This window comes from Eubalaena glacialis, chromosome 1 (assembly GCF_028564815.1).
Source record: "Eubalaena glacialis isolate mEubGla1 chromosome 1, mEubGla1.1.hap2.+ XY, whole genome shotgun sequence".
Taxonomy (NCBI): domain Eukaryota; kingdom Metazoa; phylum Chordata; class Mammalia; order Artiodactyla; family Balaenidae; genus Eubalaena; species Eubalaena glacialis.
In genome coordinates this window covers 192,179,706-192,202,520 of record NC_083716.1, presented here as the reverse complement: position 1 = coordinate 192,202,520, position 22,815 = coordinate 192,179,706, and the positions used below count along the sequence as shown (strand labels likewise).

General features: G+C 35.7%; 1 protein-coding gene across 1 annotated transcript in view; it reads right to left on the bottom strand.

Annotated features, from left to right (window-relative positions):
• FSIP2 (fibrous sheath interacting protein 2) overlaps positions 1–17,652 on the bottom strand; it is a 121,612-nt gene extending 103,960 nt beyond the window's left edge. The window contains exons 1-7 of the mRNA XM_061203006.1: positions 17,554–17,652; positions 17,075–17,200; positions 13,468–13,629; positions 12,685–12,774; positions 11,275–11,414; positions 10,032–10,173; positions 9,442–9,552 (exon numbers count right to left, since the gene is read on the bottom strand). Of these exons, the coding sequence (XP_061058989.1) occupies positions 9,442–9,552; positions 10,032–10,173; positions 11,275–11,414; positions 12,685–12,774; positions 13,468–13,629; positions 17,075–17,200; positions 17,554–17,652 (870 nt within the window). The remainder of the gene's footprint in view (positions 1–9,441; positions 9,553–10,031; positions 10,174–11,274; positions 11,415–12,684; positions 12,775–13,467; positions 13,630–17,074; positions 17,201–17,553) is intronic.
• Positions 17,653–22,815: the final 5,163 nt, after the last annotated feature.

The window sequence follows — 22,815 nt, the reverse complement described above, 5'->3', positions numbered from 1 at the left end:
GGAGTCCTCCCTCTAGCTTATTAGCACTGGGGGATGATCTTCTCACCAGAGAGCTGGCACCAGTCCTGGGATCCACCTGGGCCATACAACCAGCCTCACTGGGACCCACCATCTCCCAACAGGTGACTAGTTCCTAACCCAGCCACCACAGGCCCCATAGCCAGCCTCACCAGGACATGCCTTGCCCACCAGTTGGCTGGCACGAGACATGGGACCCCCTGGGCCTTGTAACCAGCTGCACCAGGACCCAGCTATGTCCACCAGTGGGCAGGCAGCCATCACATGAGGCACGGCCTGACAGCCAACCAGACCAGGGGCCAGCCCTGCCTACCAGCACACCAAAGTAGTCAGCCCTGCAACTGCAGAAGCAACAGAAGGGCCCATGCAGCCCCCATAGGGGACACCCCTGGAGCATAGAGCTCTCATGACCAGAGGGGAGTGTGCTGCTGGGTGTCACAGGATGGTACCTACATAAGGACACTTCTTCGAGATTGGGAAATGTAACCAATCTACCTAATACACAGAAATAAACACAAAGAATTAGGCAAAATGAGGAGAGAGAGCAATATGTTCCAAACAAAAACAAAACTTCAGACAAAGAACTAAATAAAGTGGAGATAAACAATCTACCTGATAAAATTGAGTTCAAGGTAATAGTCATAAACATGCTCAAGGAACACAGAAGAAGATGGATGAACCAGTGAGAAGTTCAACAAGAGTTAGAAAACATAAAGAATCAAACAGAACTGAATAATACAATAACTAAAATTAAAAATACACTAGAAGGAATCAACAGATTAGCTGATACAAAGGAACAGATTGGTGAACCGGAAGACAGAATAGTTGGAATCACCCAAGCTGAACAGAAAAAAGAAAAAAAAGAGTTAAACAAAATAAGGAGATTTTAAGATCTCTGGACATCAACCACACTATCATTTACATTACAGGGGTCCCAGAAGGAGAAGAGAGAGGGAAAGGGACCAAGAACTTATTTGAAGAAATAGATGAAAACTTGTCTAACCTGAGAGAGAAAATAGACATTCAGGTCCAGGAAGCACAAAGAAACCCAATCAAGATCAACCCAAAGAGGTCCACACCAAGACACATTATAATTACATTGGCAAAAATTAAAGAAAGAATCGTAAAAGCAGCAGGAGAAAAGCAACTAGTTATGTACAAGGTGACTCACATAAGACTCTGAGCTAACTTTCCAGCAGACCAGAAAAGAGTGGCACAATATATTCAAAGTGTGAAAGGGAAAACTATAACCAAGAATACCTGGCAAGGCTATCATTCTCATTTGAAGGACAGCTCATAAGTTTTGTAGATAAGCAAAAGCTAAGAGTTCAGCACCACTAAACTGGCTTTACAAGAAATGTGAAAGGGACTTCTCTAAGCAGAAAATAGCACAGCTAGAAATATGAAAAACACAAAAGGAAAAATCCCATTGGTAAAGGCAAGCATACAATAAAGGCAGTGGATCAGCCACTTATAAAGTTAGTAGGAAAGTTAAAAGCCAAAAGTAGTAAAATCATCTATATCCACTATAAGTAGTTAAGGGATACATAAAACAAAAAGATGTAAAATATAATATATCAAAACATTAAAAGTGGAGGGGAGAGTAAAAATGTAGGGTTGCTAGAATGCATTTGAATCTAAGAGATAATCAACTAAAATAATCATATATATATATGGGTTTTTACACATGAGCTTCCCAGTAACCACAAACCAAAAATGTATAATAAAACACACAAAAAAGAGAAACAAATCCAAGCATAATATTAAAGATACTCATCAAGTCACAATGGAAGAGAGCAAAAGATCAAAGGAATGTAAAAGAACTACAAAACAACCACAAATCAGTGAACAAAACGGCATTAAGTACATACATATCAATAACTGCTTTAAATGTAAAAGGACTAAATGTTCCAATCAAATGACAGAGTGGCTGAATGAATACAAAAAAAAGACCCATATATATGCTGCTTACAAGTGACTCACCTCAGATCTAAAGACACACCAACTGAAAGTTAAGGGGATGAAAAAAGTACTCGATACAAAATCTGGGGTAGCAGTACTTTTATCAGACAAAATAGACTTTAAAACAAAGACTGTGACAAGAAACAAGGAAGGATATTACATAATGATAAAAGGATTGATCCAGGAAGATATAACAATTTTAAGTATCTATGTATCCAACATAGGAGCACCTAAATACACAAAGTAAATGCTAACAAACATAAAGGGAGAAATTGACAGTAACACAATAATAGTAAGGGACAATAACACTCCACTTACATCAATAGATAGATCATCCAGACAGAAAATCAATAAGGAAACACTAGCCTTAAATAACACATTAGACCCAATGGATTTTATATATACATATAACATTCCATCGAAAAGCAGCAGAATACACATTCTTTTCAAGTACACATGGGACATTCTCCAGCATAGATCAATCACATGTTAGGCCACAAAACAAGTCTAAATAAGTTTAAGAAGATTGAAATCATATCAAGCATCTTTTCTGACCACAATGAAATCACCACAAGAAAAAGACCTGCAAAAAACACAAATATGTAGAGGCTAGACAACATGCTACTAACCAACCAATGGGTCACTGAAGAAATCAAACTAAACATACCTGGAAACAAAAGAAAATAGAAACACAATGATCCAAAATCTATGGGACACAGCAAAAGCAGTTCTAAGAGGGAAGTTTATAGCAATACAAGCTTACCTCAGGAAACAAGAAAATTCTCAAATAAAGAACCTAACCCACACCTAACAGAATTAGAAAGAGAAGAACAAACAAAACTCAGAGTTAGTACAAGGAAAGAAGTCATAAAGATCAGAGCAGAATAAATGGAATAAAGACTAAAAAAAAAAGGTGGAAAAGATCAATGAAACTAAGAGCTGGTTCTTTGAAAAGATAAACAGAATTGATAAACCTTTAGCCAGACTCATCAAGAAAGAGAGGGCCCAAATAAATAAATCAGAAATGAAAAGGAAGTTACAACCAACACCACAGAAATACAAAGGATAAGAGATTGTTATGAACAATTATATGCCAATAAAATATACAACCTAGAAGAAATATACATTCCCAGAAATGTACAATCTCCCAAGACTGAATTGGGAGGAAAATATGAACAAACCAATTACCAGTAATGAAGTTTAACCAGCAGGACCTGAGGGCTTCACTGGTGAATTCTACCAATATTTAAAGAGGAGTTAACACCTATTCTTCTCAAACTATTCCAAAATATCAAAGAGGAAGGAAGGGTCTTCTAAACTCATTCTAAGATACCAGCATCACCCTGATACTGAAACAAGACAAAGACACCACAAAAAAGGGAAATTACAGGCCATTATCACTGGTGAACCTAAGATGTAAAAATCCTCAACAAAATATTAGAAGTCAGAACTTGACAATACATTATAAGGATCACACACCACGATCAAGTGGGATTTATCCCAGGGATATAAGAATGGGTCAATACCTGCAAATCAATCTATGTCATACACCACATTAACAGTCTGAAAAAAATCATATGATTTTCTCCATAGATGCAGAAAAAAGTTTTGACAAAAATTCAACATCCATTTATGATAAAAAAAAACTCTCCACAAAGCTGGTACAGAGGAAGCATACCTCAACATAATAAAGACCCTTTGTGACAAACCTACAGTCAACATCATACTCAATGGTGAAAAACTGAAAGCATTTCCTCTAAGATCAGGAATAAGACAAGGATGCCCCATCTCACCACTTTTCTTGAATATAGTATTGGAAGTCCTAGCCATGGCAATCAGACAAGAAAAGTAATAAAATGCATCCAAATTGGAAAGGAAGATGTAAAACTGTCTGTTTGCAGATGGCATGATACTATATATAGAAAATCCTAGAGATGCCCCCCAAAGTTATTAGAACTAGTAAATGAATTCAGTAAAGTTGCAGGATACAAAATTAATATACAGAAATCTGTCATGTTTCTACACACTAACAATGAGCTATCAGAAAGAGAAATTAAGAATCACATTTACAGTTGCATCAAAAAGAATACAATACCTAGGAATAACTCTAACAAAGGAGGTAAGAGACTTATACTTGAAAACTACAAGACATTAATGAAATAAACTGAAGACAAATGGGAAGATATACTGTGCTCATGAATTGGAAGAATTAGTATTGTTAAAATGACCATATTGCCCAAGGCAATATACAGATTCATTGTAATCCCTAACCCTAACCAATGGCATTTTTTAGAACTAGAACAAATAATTCTAAAATTGGTATGAAAACACAAAAGACCCTGAAGAACCAAAACAATCTTGAGAAAGATGACCAAAATCATGGTCCCTGATTTCAAAGTATACTACAAAGCTACAGTTCAAAGCAGTATGGAGCTGGCACCAAAGCAGACACATATATCACTGGAACAGAAGAGAGCCTAGAAATAAACCCACACTTATATAGTCAATTAATCTACAATAAAGGAGGCACGAATATACAACAGGGAAAAGACAGCTTCTTCAATATATGGTGCTGGGAAAACTGGACAGCTACAGGGAAAGGATCAAACTGATTTACTTTCTCATACCATACACAAAAACAAATTCAAAATTGGATTAAAGACTTAAATGTAAGACCCCAAACCAATAAACTCCTAAGGGAAAACAGGCAGTATGCTCTTTGACATCGATGTTAGCATTATTATTATTACTTTGATCTGTCTCCTCAGGCAAGGAAAACAAAAGCAAAACTAAACAAATGGGATTCCAACAAACTAAAACGTTTTTGGACATGTAGACTATTGGCAAAACAAAAGGCAGCTTACTGAATGGGAGAAGATATTTGCAAACGATACACCCAATAAAGGGTTAATATTCAAAATACACAACAGAATCTTACAACTCATCAAAAAAAAAGCCAACTTAAAAATGGTCAGAGGACTTGCTCAACATGACTAATCTTCAGGGAAATGCAAATCAAAATCACAATGAGTTACCACCTCACCCCTGCCAGAATGGCTATCATTAAAAAGACAACTAATAACAAATGGTGAGGATGTGGAGAAAAGGCAACCCTCAAGGCACTGTTGGTAGGATTGTAAATTATTAGATGGTATCAGCCACTATGGAAAACAATATGGAAACTCCTCAAAAAATTAAAAATAGAGCTACCATATGACCCAGAAATTTCACTTCTGGGTATTTAACCAAAGGAAATACGAACACTTATACAAAAGATACATGCACCCCAGTGTTCACTGCAGCATTATTAACAGTAGCCAAGATATGGAAGCAACCTAAGTGTCCATCCATAGCCAAATGGATAAAGAAGATGTAGTCACACACACACTGGAATATTACTCAGCCATTAAAAATATGAAATATTGCCATTTGTGACAACATGGATGAACTAGAGGATATTATAGCTAAGTGAAATAAGTCAGAGTAAGACAAATACTGCATATCACGTGTAGCATCTAAAAAATAAAATGAACAACAACAACACAATAAAACAGATTCAGATACAGAGAAGAAACAGGTGGTTTCCAGAAGGGAGGGGGTGTGAAGTGGGTGAAATAGATGTAGGGGATTAAGAGGTGCAAACCTCAAGTTATATAATAAATGAATCACAAGGACAAAATATATAGCATAGGGAATATGGTCAATAATATAATAACTTTGTATAAGGACAGAGCATTACTAGACTTATTGTGGTGATCATTTTATAATGTATACAAATGTCAAATCATTATGTAATATACCTGAAACTAACATAATATTGTACACTGACTATATTTCAATTTAAAAATTACAAAATGAAAAGCATATCAGTGAAGTCTGGTACAATGTCAAGCAGCCTATTATGTCTGTAGAGAGGCAAGATAGGACAAAAAAAAATTTGATAATAACATCCATTATAATTGCTTCTATTCTACATAATACTGGAGGTTCTAGTCAGTGCAGTCAGGCAAGAAAAGGAAATAAAAAGGCATCCATGTTCAATGAGAAGTTAAACTACTTTCATTTGTAGCAACATGATCATTCATGTAGAATATCGATTGGTACCTAGAATAAAACAACTAGAACTAATAAGTGTTTTTATCAATACAAGATACAAAATGAATATTAAAAATTGTTTTTCTATATCCTAACCTCAATTGGAATTTGAAATTAAAAATACAAATTACAATAGCATAAATCATGAAATACATAGGGAAGAATCTAGCAAAAGATGTGTAAGAGCTGTTCACTTCAAATTACATGAGTACACGAGAAGAAAAATTAAGAAAACCTAAATAAATGGAGAGAGGTATTTGGTTCATGAGTTGGAAGACCCAGTATTACCAAAAGATCAATTCTGCCCAAACTGACCTACAGAGTCAATACAATTCCAATCAAAATTTCAGCAAAATTTCTTGGCAGAAATTGACAAGATGATTTTAAAATTTATACAGAAATGTAAAGGGCTTAGATTAACCAAAACAACTTCGAAATAGAAAAACAAACTTGGAAGGCTAACATTACTGATTTAAACAATTATTAAAGGTATAATAATCAAGGCAGTATAATAGACAAATAGGGCAAGGAGCAGAAAAGGAGTAAATTTAGAATAATACAACTGATTTTTGACAAAGAAGCTAAGACAGACCTCTTAAAAGTTTTTGACAACCCTGTAACTTAAGCACATAAATTGGAGTAAAAATACAGATAATATCAAATCTGAAAGCAAAAAATATAAATATATTAAGAAACACATACAAATGAATTGAAAACCTCGCATATTAAAACATGATTCAAAAAAGACAATTTAGAATAGCTGCATTGGAAATATCAATAATTCAAATAGCTCTGCCATTAAGATGCCTCAGGTAGCCTGTGGTGTTACCATGCCTACCATCAGTGGTCATGTTTAATGGACACTCCCAATGCCATAATTTGATCCACTGCACTAGATGTCACTAAAATTGGCCAAGACTCCTTGAAAAGCAAATGTGATCAGGCAAAAATTAAGAGGAAACCTAGGGCATGTTGTTGCTACACGTAAAAGAGTGAAATTAGAACACTCTCTAACACGATACACAAAAATAAACTCAAAATGGATTAAAGACCTAAATGTAAGGTCGGACATTATAAAACTCTTAGAGGAAATCATAGGCAGAACACTCTTTGACATAAATTGCAGCAATATCTTTTTGATCCACCTCCTAGAGTAATGAAAATAAAAACAAAAATAAACAAATGGGACCTAATTAAACTTAAAAGCTTCTGCACAGCAAAGGAAACCATAAATAAAATGAATAGACAAGCCTCATAATGGGAGAAAATATTTGCAAATGAAGTGACCGACAAGGGATTAATCTCCAAAATATACAAACAGTTCATGCAGCTCTATGTCAAAGCAAAGAAACAACCCAATCAAAAAATGGGCAGAAGATCTAAATAGACATTTCTCCAAAGAAGACATACATATGGCCAAAAAGCACATGAAAAGATGCTCAACATCACTAATTATCAGAGAAATGCAAATCAAAACTACAATGAGATATCACCTCACACTGGTCAGAATGGCCATCAAAAAATCTACAAACAATAAATGCTGGAGAGGGTGTGGAGAAAAGGGAACCCTCCTACATTGTTGGTGGGAATGTAAACTGGTACAACCACTATGGAGAACAGTATGGAGGTTCCTTAAAAAACTAAAAATAGAACTATGATTCTATTTTTGATCCAGCAATCCAATATGATCCAGCAATCCCCCTCCTGGCCACATACCCAGAGAAAACTATAATCTAAAAGAATACATGCACCCCAGTGTGCGCTGCAGCACTATTTACAGTAGACAAAACATGGAAGCAACCTAAACATCCATCCACAGAGGAATGGATAAAGAAGATGTGGTACATATATACAATAGAATATTACTCTGCCATAAAAAATGAAATAATGCCATTTGCAGCAACATGGATGGACCTAGAGATTATCATACTAAGTGAAGTCAGAAAGAGAAAGACAAATATCATGTGATATAACTCATATGTGGAATCTAATTAAAAAAATAAGAAACGAACTTATTTACAAAACAGAAACAGACCTACAGATATCGAAAACAAACTTATGGATAACCAAAGGGGAAACGTGGTGGGGGAAGGGATAAATCAGAAGCTTGGGATGAATAAACACACACACTACTATATATAAGACAGATAACCAACAAGGATCTACTGTATAGCACAGGGTACTCTACTCAATATTCTGTGATAACCTATATAAGAAAAGAAAGTAAAAAAGAATGAATATATGTACATGTATAACTGAATCACTTTGCTGTACACCTGAAAACAATGTTGTAAATCAACTATACTCCAATAAAAAAGTGGTGAAAAATATTAAATATAAATATTAAATATTAAATATAAATATTAATAAAATAAATATTATAAAATATTATAAAATATTTTTTATAAAATATTTTATAAAATATTATAAAATAAATATTAATATAAATATAAATATTAAATAAAAATATTAAATATAAATATTAAATATTAGAAAATAATAATTATAGTAAATTAGAATAAGCTGAGCTTGCCATATGAGTAATGAGTCCCTGACAATACTTAAAGGTACATGTATGAAGGGTAGAATAAAAGATTACCAACATATTTCAATTTCCAATATTTAAAAAATTATATAGCAGTAGATAGCAGTATAACCAAATTATGTAAATCTTACACTTACATATAGGTTTGTCAACAACATACTACCTAAAATAATCATTTAGATTAGATTATTTTAGGTTAATATTTATTGACATGAAGAGTTGTCAATGTTATTTCGTTCAATGAAAAAGCAGTCTACAAAACAGCCTATAAGGAACAATAACATAAATTTATTTATTGGAATATATAAATATTCATAGAAATATTATGCAATGTATGTGTATGTAGTTGTGTGTGTATGTATACCAATAAATAGGGTGGTGCTGGGATTACAAATGAATTTTCTTTCTCTTTATACTGATTTATACTCTAAATCATATAATATTACATATTATTTAAGGTTCAAAACAGTTACTCTAAGAAAATTAACTAGTGGGGAAAAATTGAGAACTTTCTCCAAGAAATTCTGATTCTAAGAAAAACAATCAGTTATGTCATTTTTTTCTATAGGAATTACAAGTGTAGTTTATGGTGTGAGATAAAGTCAAAAGTAGTTATATCAAAAAATAGAGAAGTACTTTTTATATTATGGTTGCAATATGACCAAAATATAGCAAAAATTTTTATAACTTTCAGTTCTGTATAATACAAATCATTTGGGGTAACTATTCTATCATCTCACAAAGTGAACTACATTCAAAAATCAAAACTATCAAAAGCTTGTCCTCAAACAGCCCCAATTAGAGGTTAAAGCTCACCCTACCTTCCTGTCACTCTCTTCTCTGCTTTTACGGCGTTGTTCCTCTATCCTAGCTTCTCTTTTAACATCTTCTCCAATCCTTGTTAGAAGTAACATCTCTTTTGCCTTCCACTCCTAAAGAGCACGATGTTACTGTATTCAGTATGTATTCACAATAAACCAACAAGCAAGTTAGAACAAGTCAAGAGCCTAACAGAAATCAGGTCAAGCGTAACTGCAAGTCATACGTTGGCTTTAGAATGCGCTTTCTTCACTGCACGCCTATTAGGAATGCAGGGATGGTTATTTTTAACTAAAGCTAAATTTAAAATTTTTGCCTTTCCACACTGAGGGCTATAGGAGAGTTAAACAGTATCTAGTAACTTTCACCATCATCACTTTAAGAGCAGATATTAGCTCATATATGTAGTTTGTGGTGTCATCCTCATTTTATGTAACAACATGCATATCATAGCTGTGAAGAAAGATCAATGTGGGTAAAATGCTTAGACTTGAAATGACTTCAAGAAGTATGATGGACAGCTCCAATTATTTACAAATGAAATAACTGTACACAATTTTTCTCTCAATATTTTAAATTTGTTGTCTCTCACCTCTTCAATTTTTCTACGAAGACTAAGTTTTCTTCTTGTGTGTTCCTGCTGTCGTCTTTCTTCTCTATCCATCCGGATTAGGCGTTGCTCTTCTGCTGTGCGCTCAAGACGTTCTAATTCCCTACTTACCATATCCAAATATCTAAGTAAAAATGAAAATGTAAGTGAAGGTGAATTGGGAGTTTTCCTTATTATGGCATCATCTGCTTTGATAGTCCAAAACTACCTCCTTTCTTGCTTTTTACTTCTTGAGCTACAGGAATTTTACTGTTTTTCTATCAGCTCTGTTCATGGACTTTAAGCCAGCCTGACCCATGAACTCACCATATTTTATTCATTACGCAGTTCTCCCTACTATATATATATAAGAATCTGTTGTTATGGCCAAGACAATGATAAAATGTGGAGCAGACTGATTAAAAACATTTTGTACAGTACATATTCACAATAGGCTTAGGAATATGAGTTTGCAAAGAAGACTGAAATAACTGAAACACTGACTTCAAATCTGGAAAAAATCAGATTTGAATTTCCTTAGAAAAGATGTGTGTTGAGCCCCTTGTAATTTATAAGGCCTTGAACAAATCTTGCATCTATAGTCTGGGTCTCTGGTATGTCAATCTGTATTATGGAACTACCATGGAACATAAAATCAGGTAATGCAGCTTAATTTCTCACTTTAATGGAGGAGGAGGAAAGAACTATACTAAGAAATGGTCTTGACCATGGAAAGGTAATGATTGAATGTAAGTAGATAATATCTAAAGAGCTTGCAGTTTTGTTTTTTTCTTTTGAGATAATGCATGTTTATATTAGTATTAGATAAAGTTATACCAAACCTCCTTTTTTGACTTTGCATTAATTTCCTCAAACTTAATGCTGTCAGTGCTTAAAGAAGACCCATAAAAAACTATTATTAGAGGCATGTGCTAAAGATACTTTCCCACCATCTCCTATTATAGGAAGGATTTTGGATTTGATTAATTCTTCAGTTATCAGCTTGGATTACCTCTTGGACTCCCAGAAACTCTATCTTCTCTAGTAGAAATTCATCTTTATAGCCTTGGCACCCAAGTTTCCAATTCCTGTACTTCTTGATCTCCCTTCCTCTCCATACTGAAAGAGTGGAGTTAAATAGCATCCAGTACTTTAAAAAATTTCCTACCTTCAATTATTTGTAGTATTTTCCAACTTATTTGGGTCCACATTATATACATAAACTATGCATTAACTTCAATCTCACCTGTGCCTTATTAATCGTTCCTGGTCCTTAATAGATGGGGTGCCCTCCTGTAACAACCAATTTTGGAACTGTGCAACATCAGAACGTCCAGGTATTTGATTGTCTTCCTGTAGTTTATTTACTTGTTTTGCAAGCATTTTCTATTAAGAAAAAGTGTGTATCATATATATGTATATGTATGTATATGTGTGTATATATGTATAAATAAATTTTTTTAAACATTTCCCAGAAAACTGTCTTTTGATATGCCTTTTTCATATTTAGCATTTAGTAAAATTCCCATACTTTGTAAATAACTAATTCTGTTTAAAAAAAAAAAGATTTAAATACAGTTAAAGATTTTTTTGATGTGGACCATTTTTAAAGTCTTTACTGAATTTGTTACAATACTGCTTTTGTTTCATGTTTTTAGTTTTTTGGCCCTGAGGCATGTGGGATCCTAGCTCCCGGATCAGGGATTGAACCCACACCCCCTGCATTAGAAGGTGAAGTCTTAACCACTGAACTGCCAGGGAAGTCCCTAACTGTATTTAAATCTATTTTGAATCCACTGCAGACGTGGACAACTGAACCAAAGTAAAGATTTCTCTCTCTGAAAATAAAAGATAAATATTTCAGCTTATTTTTCTACCCATTCTGAAGAAATTTAAAAAAATGGAAGAAGCGGAGGAGAAACTGTAGGCACAGAGGAGGAAATGGGGGGAAATATAGAACACTTAAAAGTACTGGGGAGTCATCCTCATTTCTATACAACTCTCTTGACCTTAGAACATAAACTTGTAAAAGTACATATATGAGCACCTTTCTCATTTTTACCCAACTCTCTTGACTCTAACGCCTGAATTCACTCACGCAGGCACACACGTGAACACACTCTCACACGAACTTTTAGTGAAAATGTGAAAGGAAGTCACTAACTTTACCCACTCACTCTATACCAATCATTCCACTTCACCTTTAAGGACATTTTTTACTGTATGAACACAGCCACATGTGTGTGGGTACAAACATACAGTGTACATGTTCTTTGAGTCACCTTTAGGATGTTATAACTATTCATACTGTTCCTCTCCTGTTACTTAAGCTGTTTCGGTTTCTAGCTTAAGAATCTTGCTACTACAATGGACTCTTCCCATTGGTCCCAGCTCACGTAGAAGGGACACATCTGAGTAGCAATTTAATTACTAAATTTTGTCAGTTACCACTGGCATATTAATAGATGACTTGGTCCCTTTCCTTCTCTTGGCACAAAATAGCAACCTCAAAATATTATTTACTACTGCTCTAAATTTTTACTTGGAAAAATTAAGTTATCAAAATTCAAGGTAAAATATTATAAGAAAATACTTTGTATACAAACCTTTCTTCCAAACTCTATGTTAAAAAAACAAATTTAAGTATTTAACTTACTTGTTCTCTTATATAGTTTCTTTCAAAGTCTAATTTTAAACTGGTAAGATATTGCCTGTACTTATTCAATTCCCTCAAGGTACATACAATCTAAAAAAAAAAAAACAAAACAATAATAACAACAAAAATATATAAATACAAATATTTTAAAATCAAAGCAATTACTTTCCAGAGCAAAAATAACATTTTGATATCAAGTAATAAATTACTAACAATTTTGTAAGTAATAGCTCTCTAAAGTTGTTAATCAATAGGAAACTGCTATCCAAATAACATTACTTTATTAATATGACTTATACCATGATAAGGAATTGGGTACACACAATTGGAGCTATTAAAATACCAATGTAATAATAATGTTCAACCCCAGTAAGAATAGAGTCTATCAGGACTCTATCAGGCTGATTTTGCTAGGTTCTTATTTTGTCTAAAGTTTTTAAAAAGTATATGGGACATAATCCTTGACAAGCATACATGCCATTAGAGACAGAGAAAGAGGACTATGATACAGTTGGGAAAATTATTTGTATATCCTCAAATTATTTGGTAATCATCTTTTGATATTACAAAGAAAAAAGGTAAATGAGGAAGTAGTTTCACTTAGAAAACAACTGTTGTCCGATTTCCTTTGATCCAAATACTGAATAATTTATGGACTTTTCCATTAAGTATCTCTTATGACCAAGTTAAAGGTGATACAGGTCACCCAGTGAGGTACAGAAGCAAGCTTATACCAAGTCTTGGAGGTTTTCAATGATTAAAAAGAAATTATCTTCAACTCACTCTATTATTGCTGGTGATGTAGCCACCTTTCTTTAATCTCCTCAAGATGTCTTTACGCTTATGGTAGGCTCTTAAATGTGGATCATGGAGACTTTTATATTGGTTTTCCAGAAGTCGACAATAAGGATCAGTCAGGTTAAAACCATAAGAAGGTCGGAAAAGCTGCAAACATAGATTTAAACATATTATAAACATACAATTAATGAATTTTACTTTTAATATCAACCTATTAAAACACCAGATTGTTCATTGAAAATAAAGCATGCAAGAAGAATGTGAAGTGGGGAAAAACCTGCAATAGAAGAATTTGGAATGGGCAATGTTAATTGCTCATCCCTACCTCTTTTCTTCACTGACCTGAATTATTCAAAAAATCCACCCTCACTCAATTAATCCACCCCCCCGCCCCAATCTCCATCAGCTCCTGACCCAAAGCTAGAAAATGGAGGAGGAAAGGAAAAGAAAGGGAATAGGATAAAATTTGTTTTTAATGTATAAAGCTAATACTAAGATTCTCCCTTTTCCTCCTCCCTCTTCCAGATCAAGGCACTGCATTAGAAGAATAAAGGGATAATATCAATTATCATGATTATATCTCAATAATCTGAAAATGAAGGAAAATAGAAAATCTTTCACAAAGATTCATTGAAACAACTCTGACAAAAAATAGAAGTAAAACTCAGATGTTAAAGATGATGAATTAAAGAGTTACTGTATTTTGAGTTCTTATCTACTACAAGACACCCAATGATTTCTGAGCACTACAGTCTGGAAAAAATTCAAGGTCTATATTATACAGTTCAACATATTGAAGAACCAATTATGAAGGCTATTGATAGGGATTGAGGTTTCTCCATATGTGTAAAGACCAAATACAACCTTATGAAGTAGTCATTAACATATAAAAGAAGGAAAATATCACCTAATAGTCATATTGCTATATCTTTTACTTTAGAGGAAGCAGATGAATTATTTAATCTCATCTGTAAGTTAAAACATTACAAAGTGAGGGGGTTTAAAATTTTGGGGGGGATGTGAGTACTTAGTCCATTTTTCAAAAATTTTTCAATAGCAGGATGGTGATAATGGGTAATGCGAGAACCTCTGAAAGGGAAAAAGTAGAGGATGGAAGCAGGTGTGGAAGTCATCCAAATGTTGTCTTTGCATCCTATCTTTGTGCTTTCCTCTAGGTTTTCTTGGACAGAACAACAGAAATTTTAGTCTAAAGTGATGTCAAAGCAGGAATTGGCTCAAGTGAAAGGCAGTTGGAATGTGTGGGAGATGTGGCAAACCTGAGAGCACATGCCCTGTCTGCAGGCATCTAATTCAATTTATATGACCCCACATATTGTGCATCAATCCAGAACTGTCTGGAGGTACCAATTTGTGCTCAGTCTGTGTTCTGTCTGGCGGTAGCCACCTCAGTCAGATTCTGAACACTAAGGAGCCTGGGTTGGGACCCTAAAAAGAACTCCCTCAAGGTAAGTATGAGGATTCTTCTTATGTGGACAAAAGGGGAGACTGGGGAACCTGATAGGATGCTAGTGTTCCTTATCCATTTAAAAGCTTCCTGGTAAGTTTCTGACCACTTGCTTAATACCAGACTTTAATCTCTTCCAAGTGGTCTAAGTTGTAAAGTAGAATTCCCTAATTACCGAAGCTTCCCTGAGAAGGCAAGAAAAAAAAGGGAATTCTATAGGGCAATGTCTTAAATTCAGTGAGACCAGATAAGAAGTTCATATCTTTCCTGTAAGGGAAATAGTCAAAAATCATGAGTCAAGGAGTGGACTGTTTCTTTTAGATGTTGATGTTTAGCTGTCAACTTCTTTTAGATGTTGAATTTTAGCTTTGATGGCCTATGCTTCTCAAAACCAGCCCTGGACTACTAACCTGTAAACAAAGAACACCTTTCATATTGGGTTGCCCAAAAAGTTCGTTCAGGTTTTTCAGTAACATCTTACCGAAAAATCTGAATGAACTTTTTGGGCAACCCAATACAAACCCATTTATTAGTGTCAGGGTAACCCATCTGTTGTCAATTAAAATAATTGGAAAGAAACAACTAAAAGTGTAAATATAAAGCACTACTTCATTGAGGAGATTGATATCCTTTTTCTTTCAGTACAAAGTCAGTCTTCAGGGAAATTGGGCCTAATTATGATTAAATGAAGAGTTTGGGGGAAAATGAATGTAATAAAGAACAGAGAACATCTTTTTAAAAAGTAGTTGACAAGTGAATTACTATTTGACAGAGAAAATGGTAATACAGCAAACAATATTTGAGGAAGCAGACAGAAGACAGGGCTAAGTTTACATAATAAAAAGGAGTGATATAGGTTTCAAGCATGCTTTAGGAAAGCTGGTTTGTGTGTTTATGACTTAGTCAAATTGTGTGAGGTTGGCATATTTTTAGTTAACTTGCTGTATTCTAGTAGAAGAGATTTCTTTTTAAAAAGGGAAATTATGTATTTTCCAAAAACAAAATTTACTTTAAGAAATCATGTTTATTAGGCAAGTATCAAATATGAAGGGCCCCTACTCATTTCTGATGACATCATAAATACTAGATGAGTAAGGGGGTAACTCAGAATTCTTCCTTGTAGAATTTTTTGCAATACTGATCAAAGCAACTGCTCAAAAAGAATGTATTGAACCTCCTTCAGTGTTAAGTACTGAATCAAGGAATGGGGAGGCTTGAGAGAGGGGGTCGCACTGAGGACTAAAAACATGAAAGAGTTTGAGGGCAGTATACACTATAACCCAGTAAGATTTAAATTATAAAATTATAGTGTTGAATAAAATTATACAAACCAAGGGCAATGCAAATTCTAAGGAAATATAAGCTAATTGGGGGGCTGTAATGGTTGAGAAGGAATCTTGAAAGATGGCCCAAATTCATAGTTGGGGAGAAGAGCAAAGGGTATGCCAGGTTTGGGAGGCAAGGTGAACAAAGTCACAGAAGTATTAACATGGTCTGTGTGAGTAGGTATAAAAGACCCCAACTAGAAAAAGCAGAGGCTCCGCACTGGAGAAAAGACTGGATGGGGAGGCTGGGGCAAATCATGGAGTCTCCTCAGGGAGACAGAGCCTTGTTTTCCTATAGTCAGGTTAAAGGACTAAACACTTTAATTCATTTCAACTCTACTTTTTTTCGCACTTCGTGTGTGAAACAGAATTCAGCTCAAAACAAAGAGAGGTGTTCTGTAATGAGAGTTCTGTCCAAGTTATTATTGGTTAAAATCATAACATATAATTAAATGCCAGCCAGTACAGATAACCTTCCACCTTTCGACCAAACATATTTCTAAGTGAAGTAAATCTCAATAAATATGTATAAATGAAGTGTTATTATAAAGTTAATTTATAATTTATGGAATCATATTAAAACAGAACTAAGAATCTAAACTTTCTAGCCCATGATTCTGTCCAAATCATACGAGATGAAGTTGCTTGGTACGCATCCTGAACAATACCTTAGGATAGGATACGTACGGAACATTAGTGCAAATTCCCTCAATGCACTTCACATGATGTAGCTAGCGCCTGAATTTAACAGCAGTCGAAAAGAACAAAGAAACCAACGTAAGACAATTAAACATCACTTTACCTTTTCACTTAATTTCGTGGTATAGTATAAAGGGTTGCTTCCTGGGATCACAGGCAGCTTCACCCCAAGAGGCAGATCCAGTAGTTGAGCTGCTCCGACCCCCGGAAAGTGGGTTTTGTGCGCGCCCTGTCAGGTACAATTGGAGAGTTTTGTCTTTCCTTTAGGTATGTTAGTTTAGGCCAACCTACTGTTACTCCAACCTGAGGAACTGAAGGGTCCAGCCCCGCCAGACAGCCGGGAAGACCTCCGCTTCCGGGTTACCAGCTCCCTCCCGCCGGCGCCACGGCCAGTTGCGGCCAGTACCGCCCGAGCCCCGCCACCTGCCGCGCCGCATGAGGGCGCGAGAAGCTGGACGGTTACAGACCACACGGACCGCACGTGACCGTCCGCGGCACCGCCCCCCCCGCCCCCCACCACCACGCCCACCCGGCCGGAGGCCTGGTAGAGGACAAGGATGACCAGTCTTCGCTAGCACTCACGTCTCCGCACTGCTGGTTGTCCGCGGCCAGGCCGCTGGTGGCCGTCTTGGTAGCGGCGACGTTGGCAGCCTTGGAGCAGGCGCTGAGGTACAACTCCATAGCCGGCCTGGGCCCCTCTGCGCCCCCACCGCCCTCCCCTCTCGCTTCCCCTCGCACCCCTTTCCCGTCGTTGTCCCTCAGTCCCCACCGGGCCGGAATGGCCGGTACCCCGCGTTCCGGAGGCCCACCCTCGCGGCGTTACAGGCTCCGAACGTGCGGACGCCGCACAGCAGTGCCCTCCGCGAGGGCCGGCCCCTTGCGCCGGGGGCCTGGGCGCCTCAGAGCTGGGGAAATCGGTACTAGCGGCCTGGTCCCAGCGCGCCAAGGTCGAAATAGCTTTTCTCTCTGAACCCTACAACCCTCAGTCAAACCAACTCAGAATCAAAGTGTATAAAGCTTTGCTGGCCTGTTAGCTGGCTAATTTCTCCTGGCCTCCGGGAAGGTTTGGTTCCATGCAGAAAACAAACAAAAAAGAGTGACTGTGCAGCCCATTCTAGGGCCAGAGGCCTGGCTTTCTACATGCCCCCCACCCCCCCTTACAGACTGTGACCATACCGCATCCCCAGGCTCCCATAACCTCTCCCCACCCCACTCCAGGTCCCACAGGACGTACTGTCCTCCGACCCCCCTCTAGTCTTCCTCTTTCATTTCTAGCTCTCTTGTCTCTCTCTCCCAATCCCTCCTCTCCACCTCTTGCCCTTCTCCTATATGCCTCTTTCTCCTCCTCTCAACCATCCAGCCAAAATTTATAAAGTGCCTGACACCTTTGGGCCAGTCATCTGAGCTGGGTACTAAAGGATACAGTAAAGAGAAAAAAATATGGTCCCTTTCTTCAAGGAGCTAACTAGACTGTGGGTACTTTGAGGGCAGAGACTGTATCTGATGTCAGGAATTTGGACTTAGTCTCTTAGATTCCTTGGCACACTCTTATCCTCTTATTTTGGGGCCATTAGTAATAATACCTACCATTTATTGAGAATTTGCTAACTCCAGATTCTGTGCTAAACACTCTCTACATTAACCTTTATAACAGCCTTGTCAAGAAATACCCCATTTTTTCAAAGATTAAAGAAGAATGACAATCACTATTAAATAGTGGCCCCAGAGGCAGTTTCTTAAATCAGTACACTCTACTTTTACATCTGCTCTATTTGTTTTAATGCCATGCAGATGCTTAGGACTCCTAAATTTGAACGGATGTCTCACAATCATCTCAAATTCAATATATTCAAATCTCAACCCACACCTTCCACCATAGAACAAAACAAAGGCCCTATTCTTCCTGCATTTCCCATCTCAGTGACAATATCAGTATCTCCCCAAACGAGAAGCTGAGAAATTCTAGATACTTCCCCTTCTGAGCTTGCTGATTCAAGACTGACTGTGTCTTTGCTGTGCTGTTTCCTCTGCCTGACAGCCCTTTGCACTTCATTGCTTGGCTAATTGCAATCAGCCTTTAAGACTGCTTAAGTATTCTCTCCTCTAGGAAGCCTTTCTGACATTTCTAAGCTTTTGTCAAATTCTCTTCCTCTGTGCTTCCCTCCGTTTTAGCACTTTTCCCAATACATCAAAAATGTCTCTTTACCTGTCACTCTCCCTTTAATAGAATGGAAACTCCTTGAAAGCAGGTATTTGCTTATTCAATTTTATATGTACAGTACTTGGCATAGTACCTAGCAAGCATTTAGTGAGTCCTAAGTATATTTTTGTTGCTACATACTAATGATGGCCCTACCCACACAATAGCAATAAAGGTTTTTGCTAGCAAAAATCTTTTTCTATGGAATGCTTTTAGCAGGACGTTCCTAAATTGTCTAGAATTGCTTATGGTAAACAAACTGGAATATAAAGATTTATGCATAATGGTTGGTTGGAGAATGTTATATAATCTGTGTAACCCACTATAAAATATAAATGTCTCATAATCTAACTGGCTCCTTCTATCAAAGTGAAGTAATGCATTCCTCACAAAAACCTCATCTGTTAACTTGGGCCAGAGTGCATCTGATGTGGTGTAGTAGGACTTGGAGAACGGTGCTAGAGGTCTTGGACCTTTTTTTAAATGTTACCTGTGCCTTATGATTACATATATCCTTGAAATTATTAGTAAAGCTTGATACTGGGTATGAGTCCCTTGAATCTTAATTATCAAGCTAATCCTTTATGTTATCTTAAATTCCAAGATGCATCGATTTCTATGATAGCCCTTCTCAACTTTCATCCTCTTGATTGATTTAATCATTTGATGTCCCTCAGAAGGCAGAAGATGAAGAATTTTATATTGGTAAAGTAATAACATATGTGGGTAAAAATCTGAACACTAAAATTAATTCGCCCTTATTCTCAGATCCCAAGACTCTCAACCCAGAAGCAAACTATTGATATAGTCTGTGTATTGTTATGTACATGCAAACATATCTTATGAAGCATTTAGTGTTCATTTTTACTGAGCAATATGTCTTGAAGATCATTCCATATGAATAACTGTGATTTAATTTAGTTTTTAACTACACATGTAGAGTGTGTAATGCTGTAATTACCATAATTTATTCAACTAGTCTTATATTTATGAATTTTTAGATTTTTTTCTGTTACAAAAATTCTGTAATAAGCATCCTTTTAAATAGATTCCTAGATTAAAGGGTATGTTGTTTTTTTTTTCTTACAGATATTGTCATGTTTCCCTCAAAGCAGTTATACTAATTCATCCTACCACAAACAGAGATTTGGTAAGGTACGTGCCTGATGTTCTTGTCTTCTTTCTGTCCTGAGTAGATATTTCTCATAGGTTGTGGTTTCAAGTAACGGCTATAACTAGTTTTTATAATTTTTTTTTTGTTTCAGAGACAATATAGATTCTTTTCCCTCAATTTTCATGCTTTTTTTTTTTTTTTTGTCTTGTATTTTGAAACCTTTACTCTGCTAACTTTAAGCAAAATCACTGGATAATTTTCTGTTAATGTATTTAAAGTTATATAAGCTTAGGGAATGAATAAAAGGAAAGTAGTGGCCAAATTGCTTATTATAGACTAACCGGCAAAATATATTTTTTGTCTCCTTTAAAAATCAAAGCAACATTTAGTAATCATAATAAACATATGTGTATATTTAGCCCAAAATATATCACAAGTTAAAAATAAGCTTGAACTTGTCAGCCTGTGTACAAAAGGGTTAATACACTAGACCTGAGCCTGCTATCTTTTTAGAGAAGCCCGCTTGCAAGATTCTCTCATGACTAGCATCTGGGAACTTGGCAGTTGAACCACTCACAAACTGATTACATGGGTTCACTGTGCCTAGACTGTTTGTAAAGACAGTGTTTATGCTGGACACATGCTTTCTATCTGGGCGTCTGGGATTTTGATATGTGCTGGGGAGCAGGTGCTACCTAATCATCCACCATAAAAACCTTGGGCTCTGTTATGGGCTGAATTGTGTTCCCCTAAAATTCCTATGTAGAAATCCTAACCCTTAGTACCTGAGAATGTCGCCATATTTGGAGGGAGGGCCTTTAAATAGGTGATTAAGTTAAAATGAGATCATCAGAATAGGCCCTAATCTAATATGACTGATATCCTTATCAGAATGGGAGGTTAGGATATAGACAGGCACAGAGGGACGATCATATGAAGACATGGGTCTGTCTCATCACTATAAAATGAAAATTCTTTAGGGAAGATTTGTCTGTCTTGTTCAATGTACTCTTCAATAACTAGATCAGTGCTCAGTAATTATTATTAAATAGAAAAGACAGTAGGAGGTAATCAATAAACACCATTTCAGTAAATGAGCAAATTTAAGAAAAGGGAAATTTTTTTTTCTTGGTTATTGCTTAAAAGGACATTACCAGTGTTTACTTCAGGATATTTATGCTTTTGTTTTCATTTTATTTTATTGCATCCATTTCTGAGCAATGATCTTTCTAATTGACACTATCTTCTTTAGATAGCATCCCACATTTTTAATCCCTAAATTATTGTTTTCCTACACGGTGTTAAGAACATGAGCTATGGACCTGGAGATTATCATAGTAAGTGAAGTAAGTCAGACAGAGAAAGACAAATATCATATGATATCGCTTACATGCAGAATCTAAAAAAAAATGATACAAATGAACTTATTTACAAAACAGAAACAGACTCACAGACTTAGAAAATAAACTTATGGTTACCAAAGGAGAAAGGTGTGGGGGTGGGAGGGGTGGCGAAGGATAAATTGGGAGTTTGGGATTGATATATACATACTACTGTATTTAAAACAGATAACAAGGACCTACTGTATAGCACAGGGAACTGTACTCGATATTCTGTAATAACCTAAATGGGAAAAGAATAGATATGTGTATAGCTGAATCACTGTGCTGTACACCTGAAACAACACTGTAAATCAACTGTACTCCAATATATATTTAAAAAAATGAGCTATAGGGTAGTAAAAAAAACTGTTATAGCTTGTCATTCCTCTTTTTCTCTCATTTAATTATTTATTTAAAGAATAGGTACATCATTAAATTATAGTAATAACTTTCTTGCATACTTTGATTGCATCAGAATATTTTAATTGCAATTGTTCGGCTTTCATACAGTGATACTTATAAAACCTATCAGTATCTGCAGATTAAACAAAGTTCAGGGGCTTACTGATCTGGGTAAAGGTACAGTTATTTTGTTAAATGGAGGATCAAAAACTGTTAGCTACCTGTGAAATTAACTTGGTGGATCAAGGCAATATTTTTAAAGATAAACAAAAGAGAAAAGACCAAAAAATAGTTTTTCAGATTTAGCATATTACTTTATGCAAATTTTTTTTAGTTATAGGTTTATAATTGACATATTTTCCTTATATACGTAATGTGTGTATTATGAATTTAAGGAAGGACAGCCACAAAATAATAGATTATGAGCATTTATACTTCAATAAAAAGATTCTAAAACATGAAAATCCTTCAGAATATTAGAACAGAAAATGGTATCGGACATTTAAATGAATACTTTTATTTTACAAATAAAAACACAGGAAATTAGTAAAATGAAATCTTCCAAAATTACCAATAGATTAATGGGAAATTTAAGGTTGTAACTCAAGGCTTCTGTCAATTTTTCAAATTGTGGCGCTTAAGAGAATATAATGCTTTATGCTGTTCAAGAATATAACTTTGGATCTGTTCTACTCAGACTGAAACTGGAATCAAGTTAAGATTAATTTTTTTTCAATAAGCATATT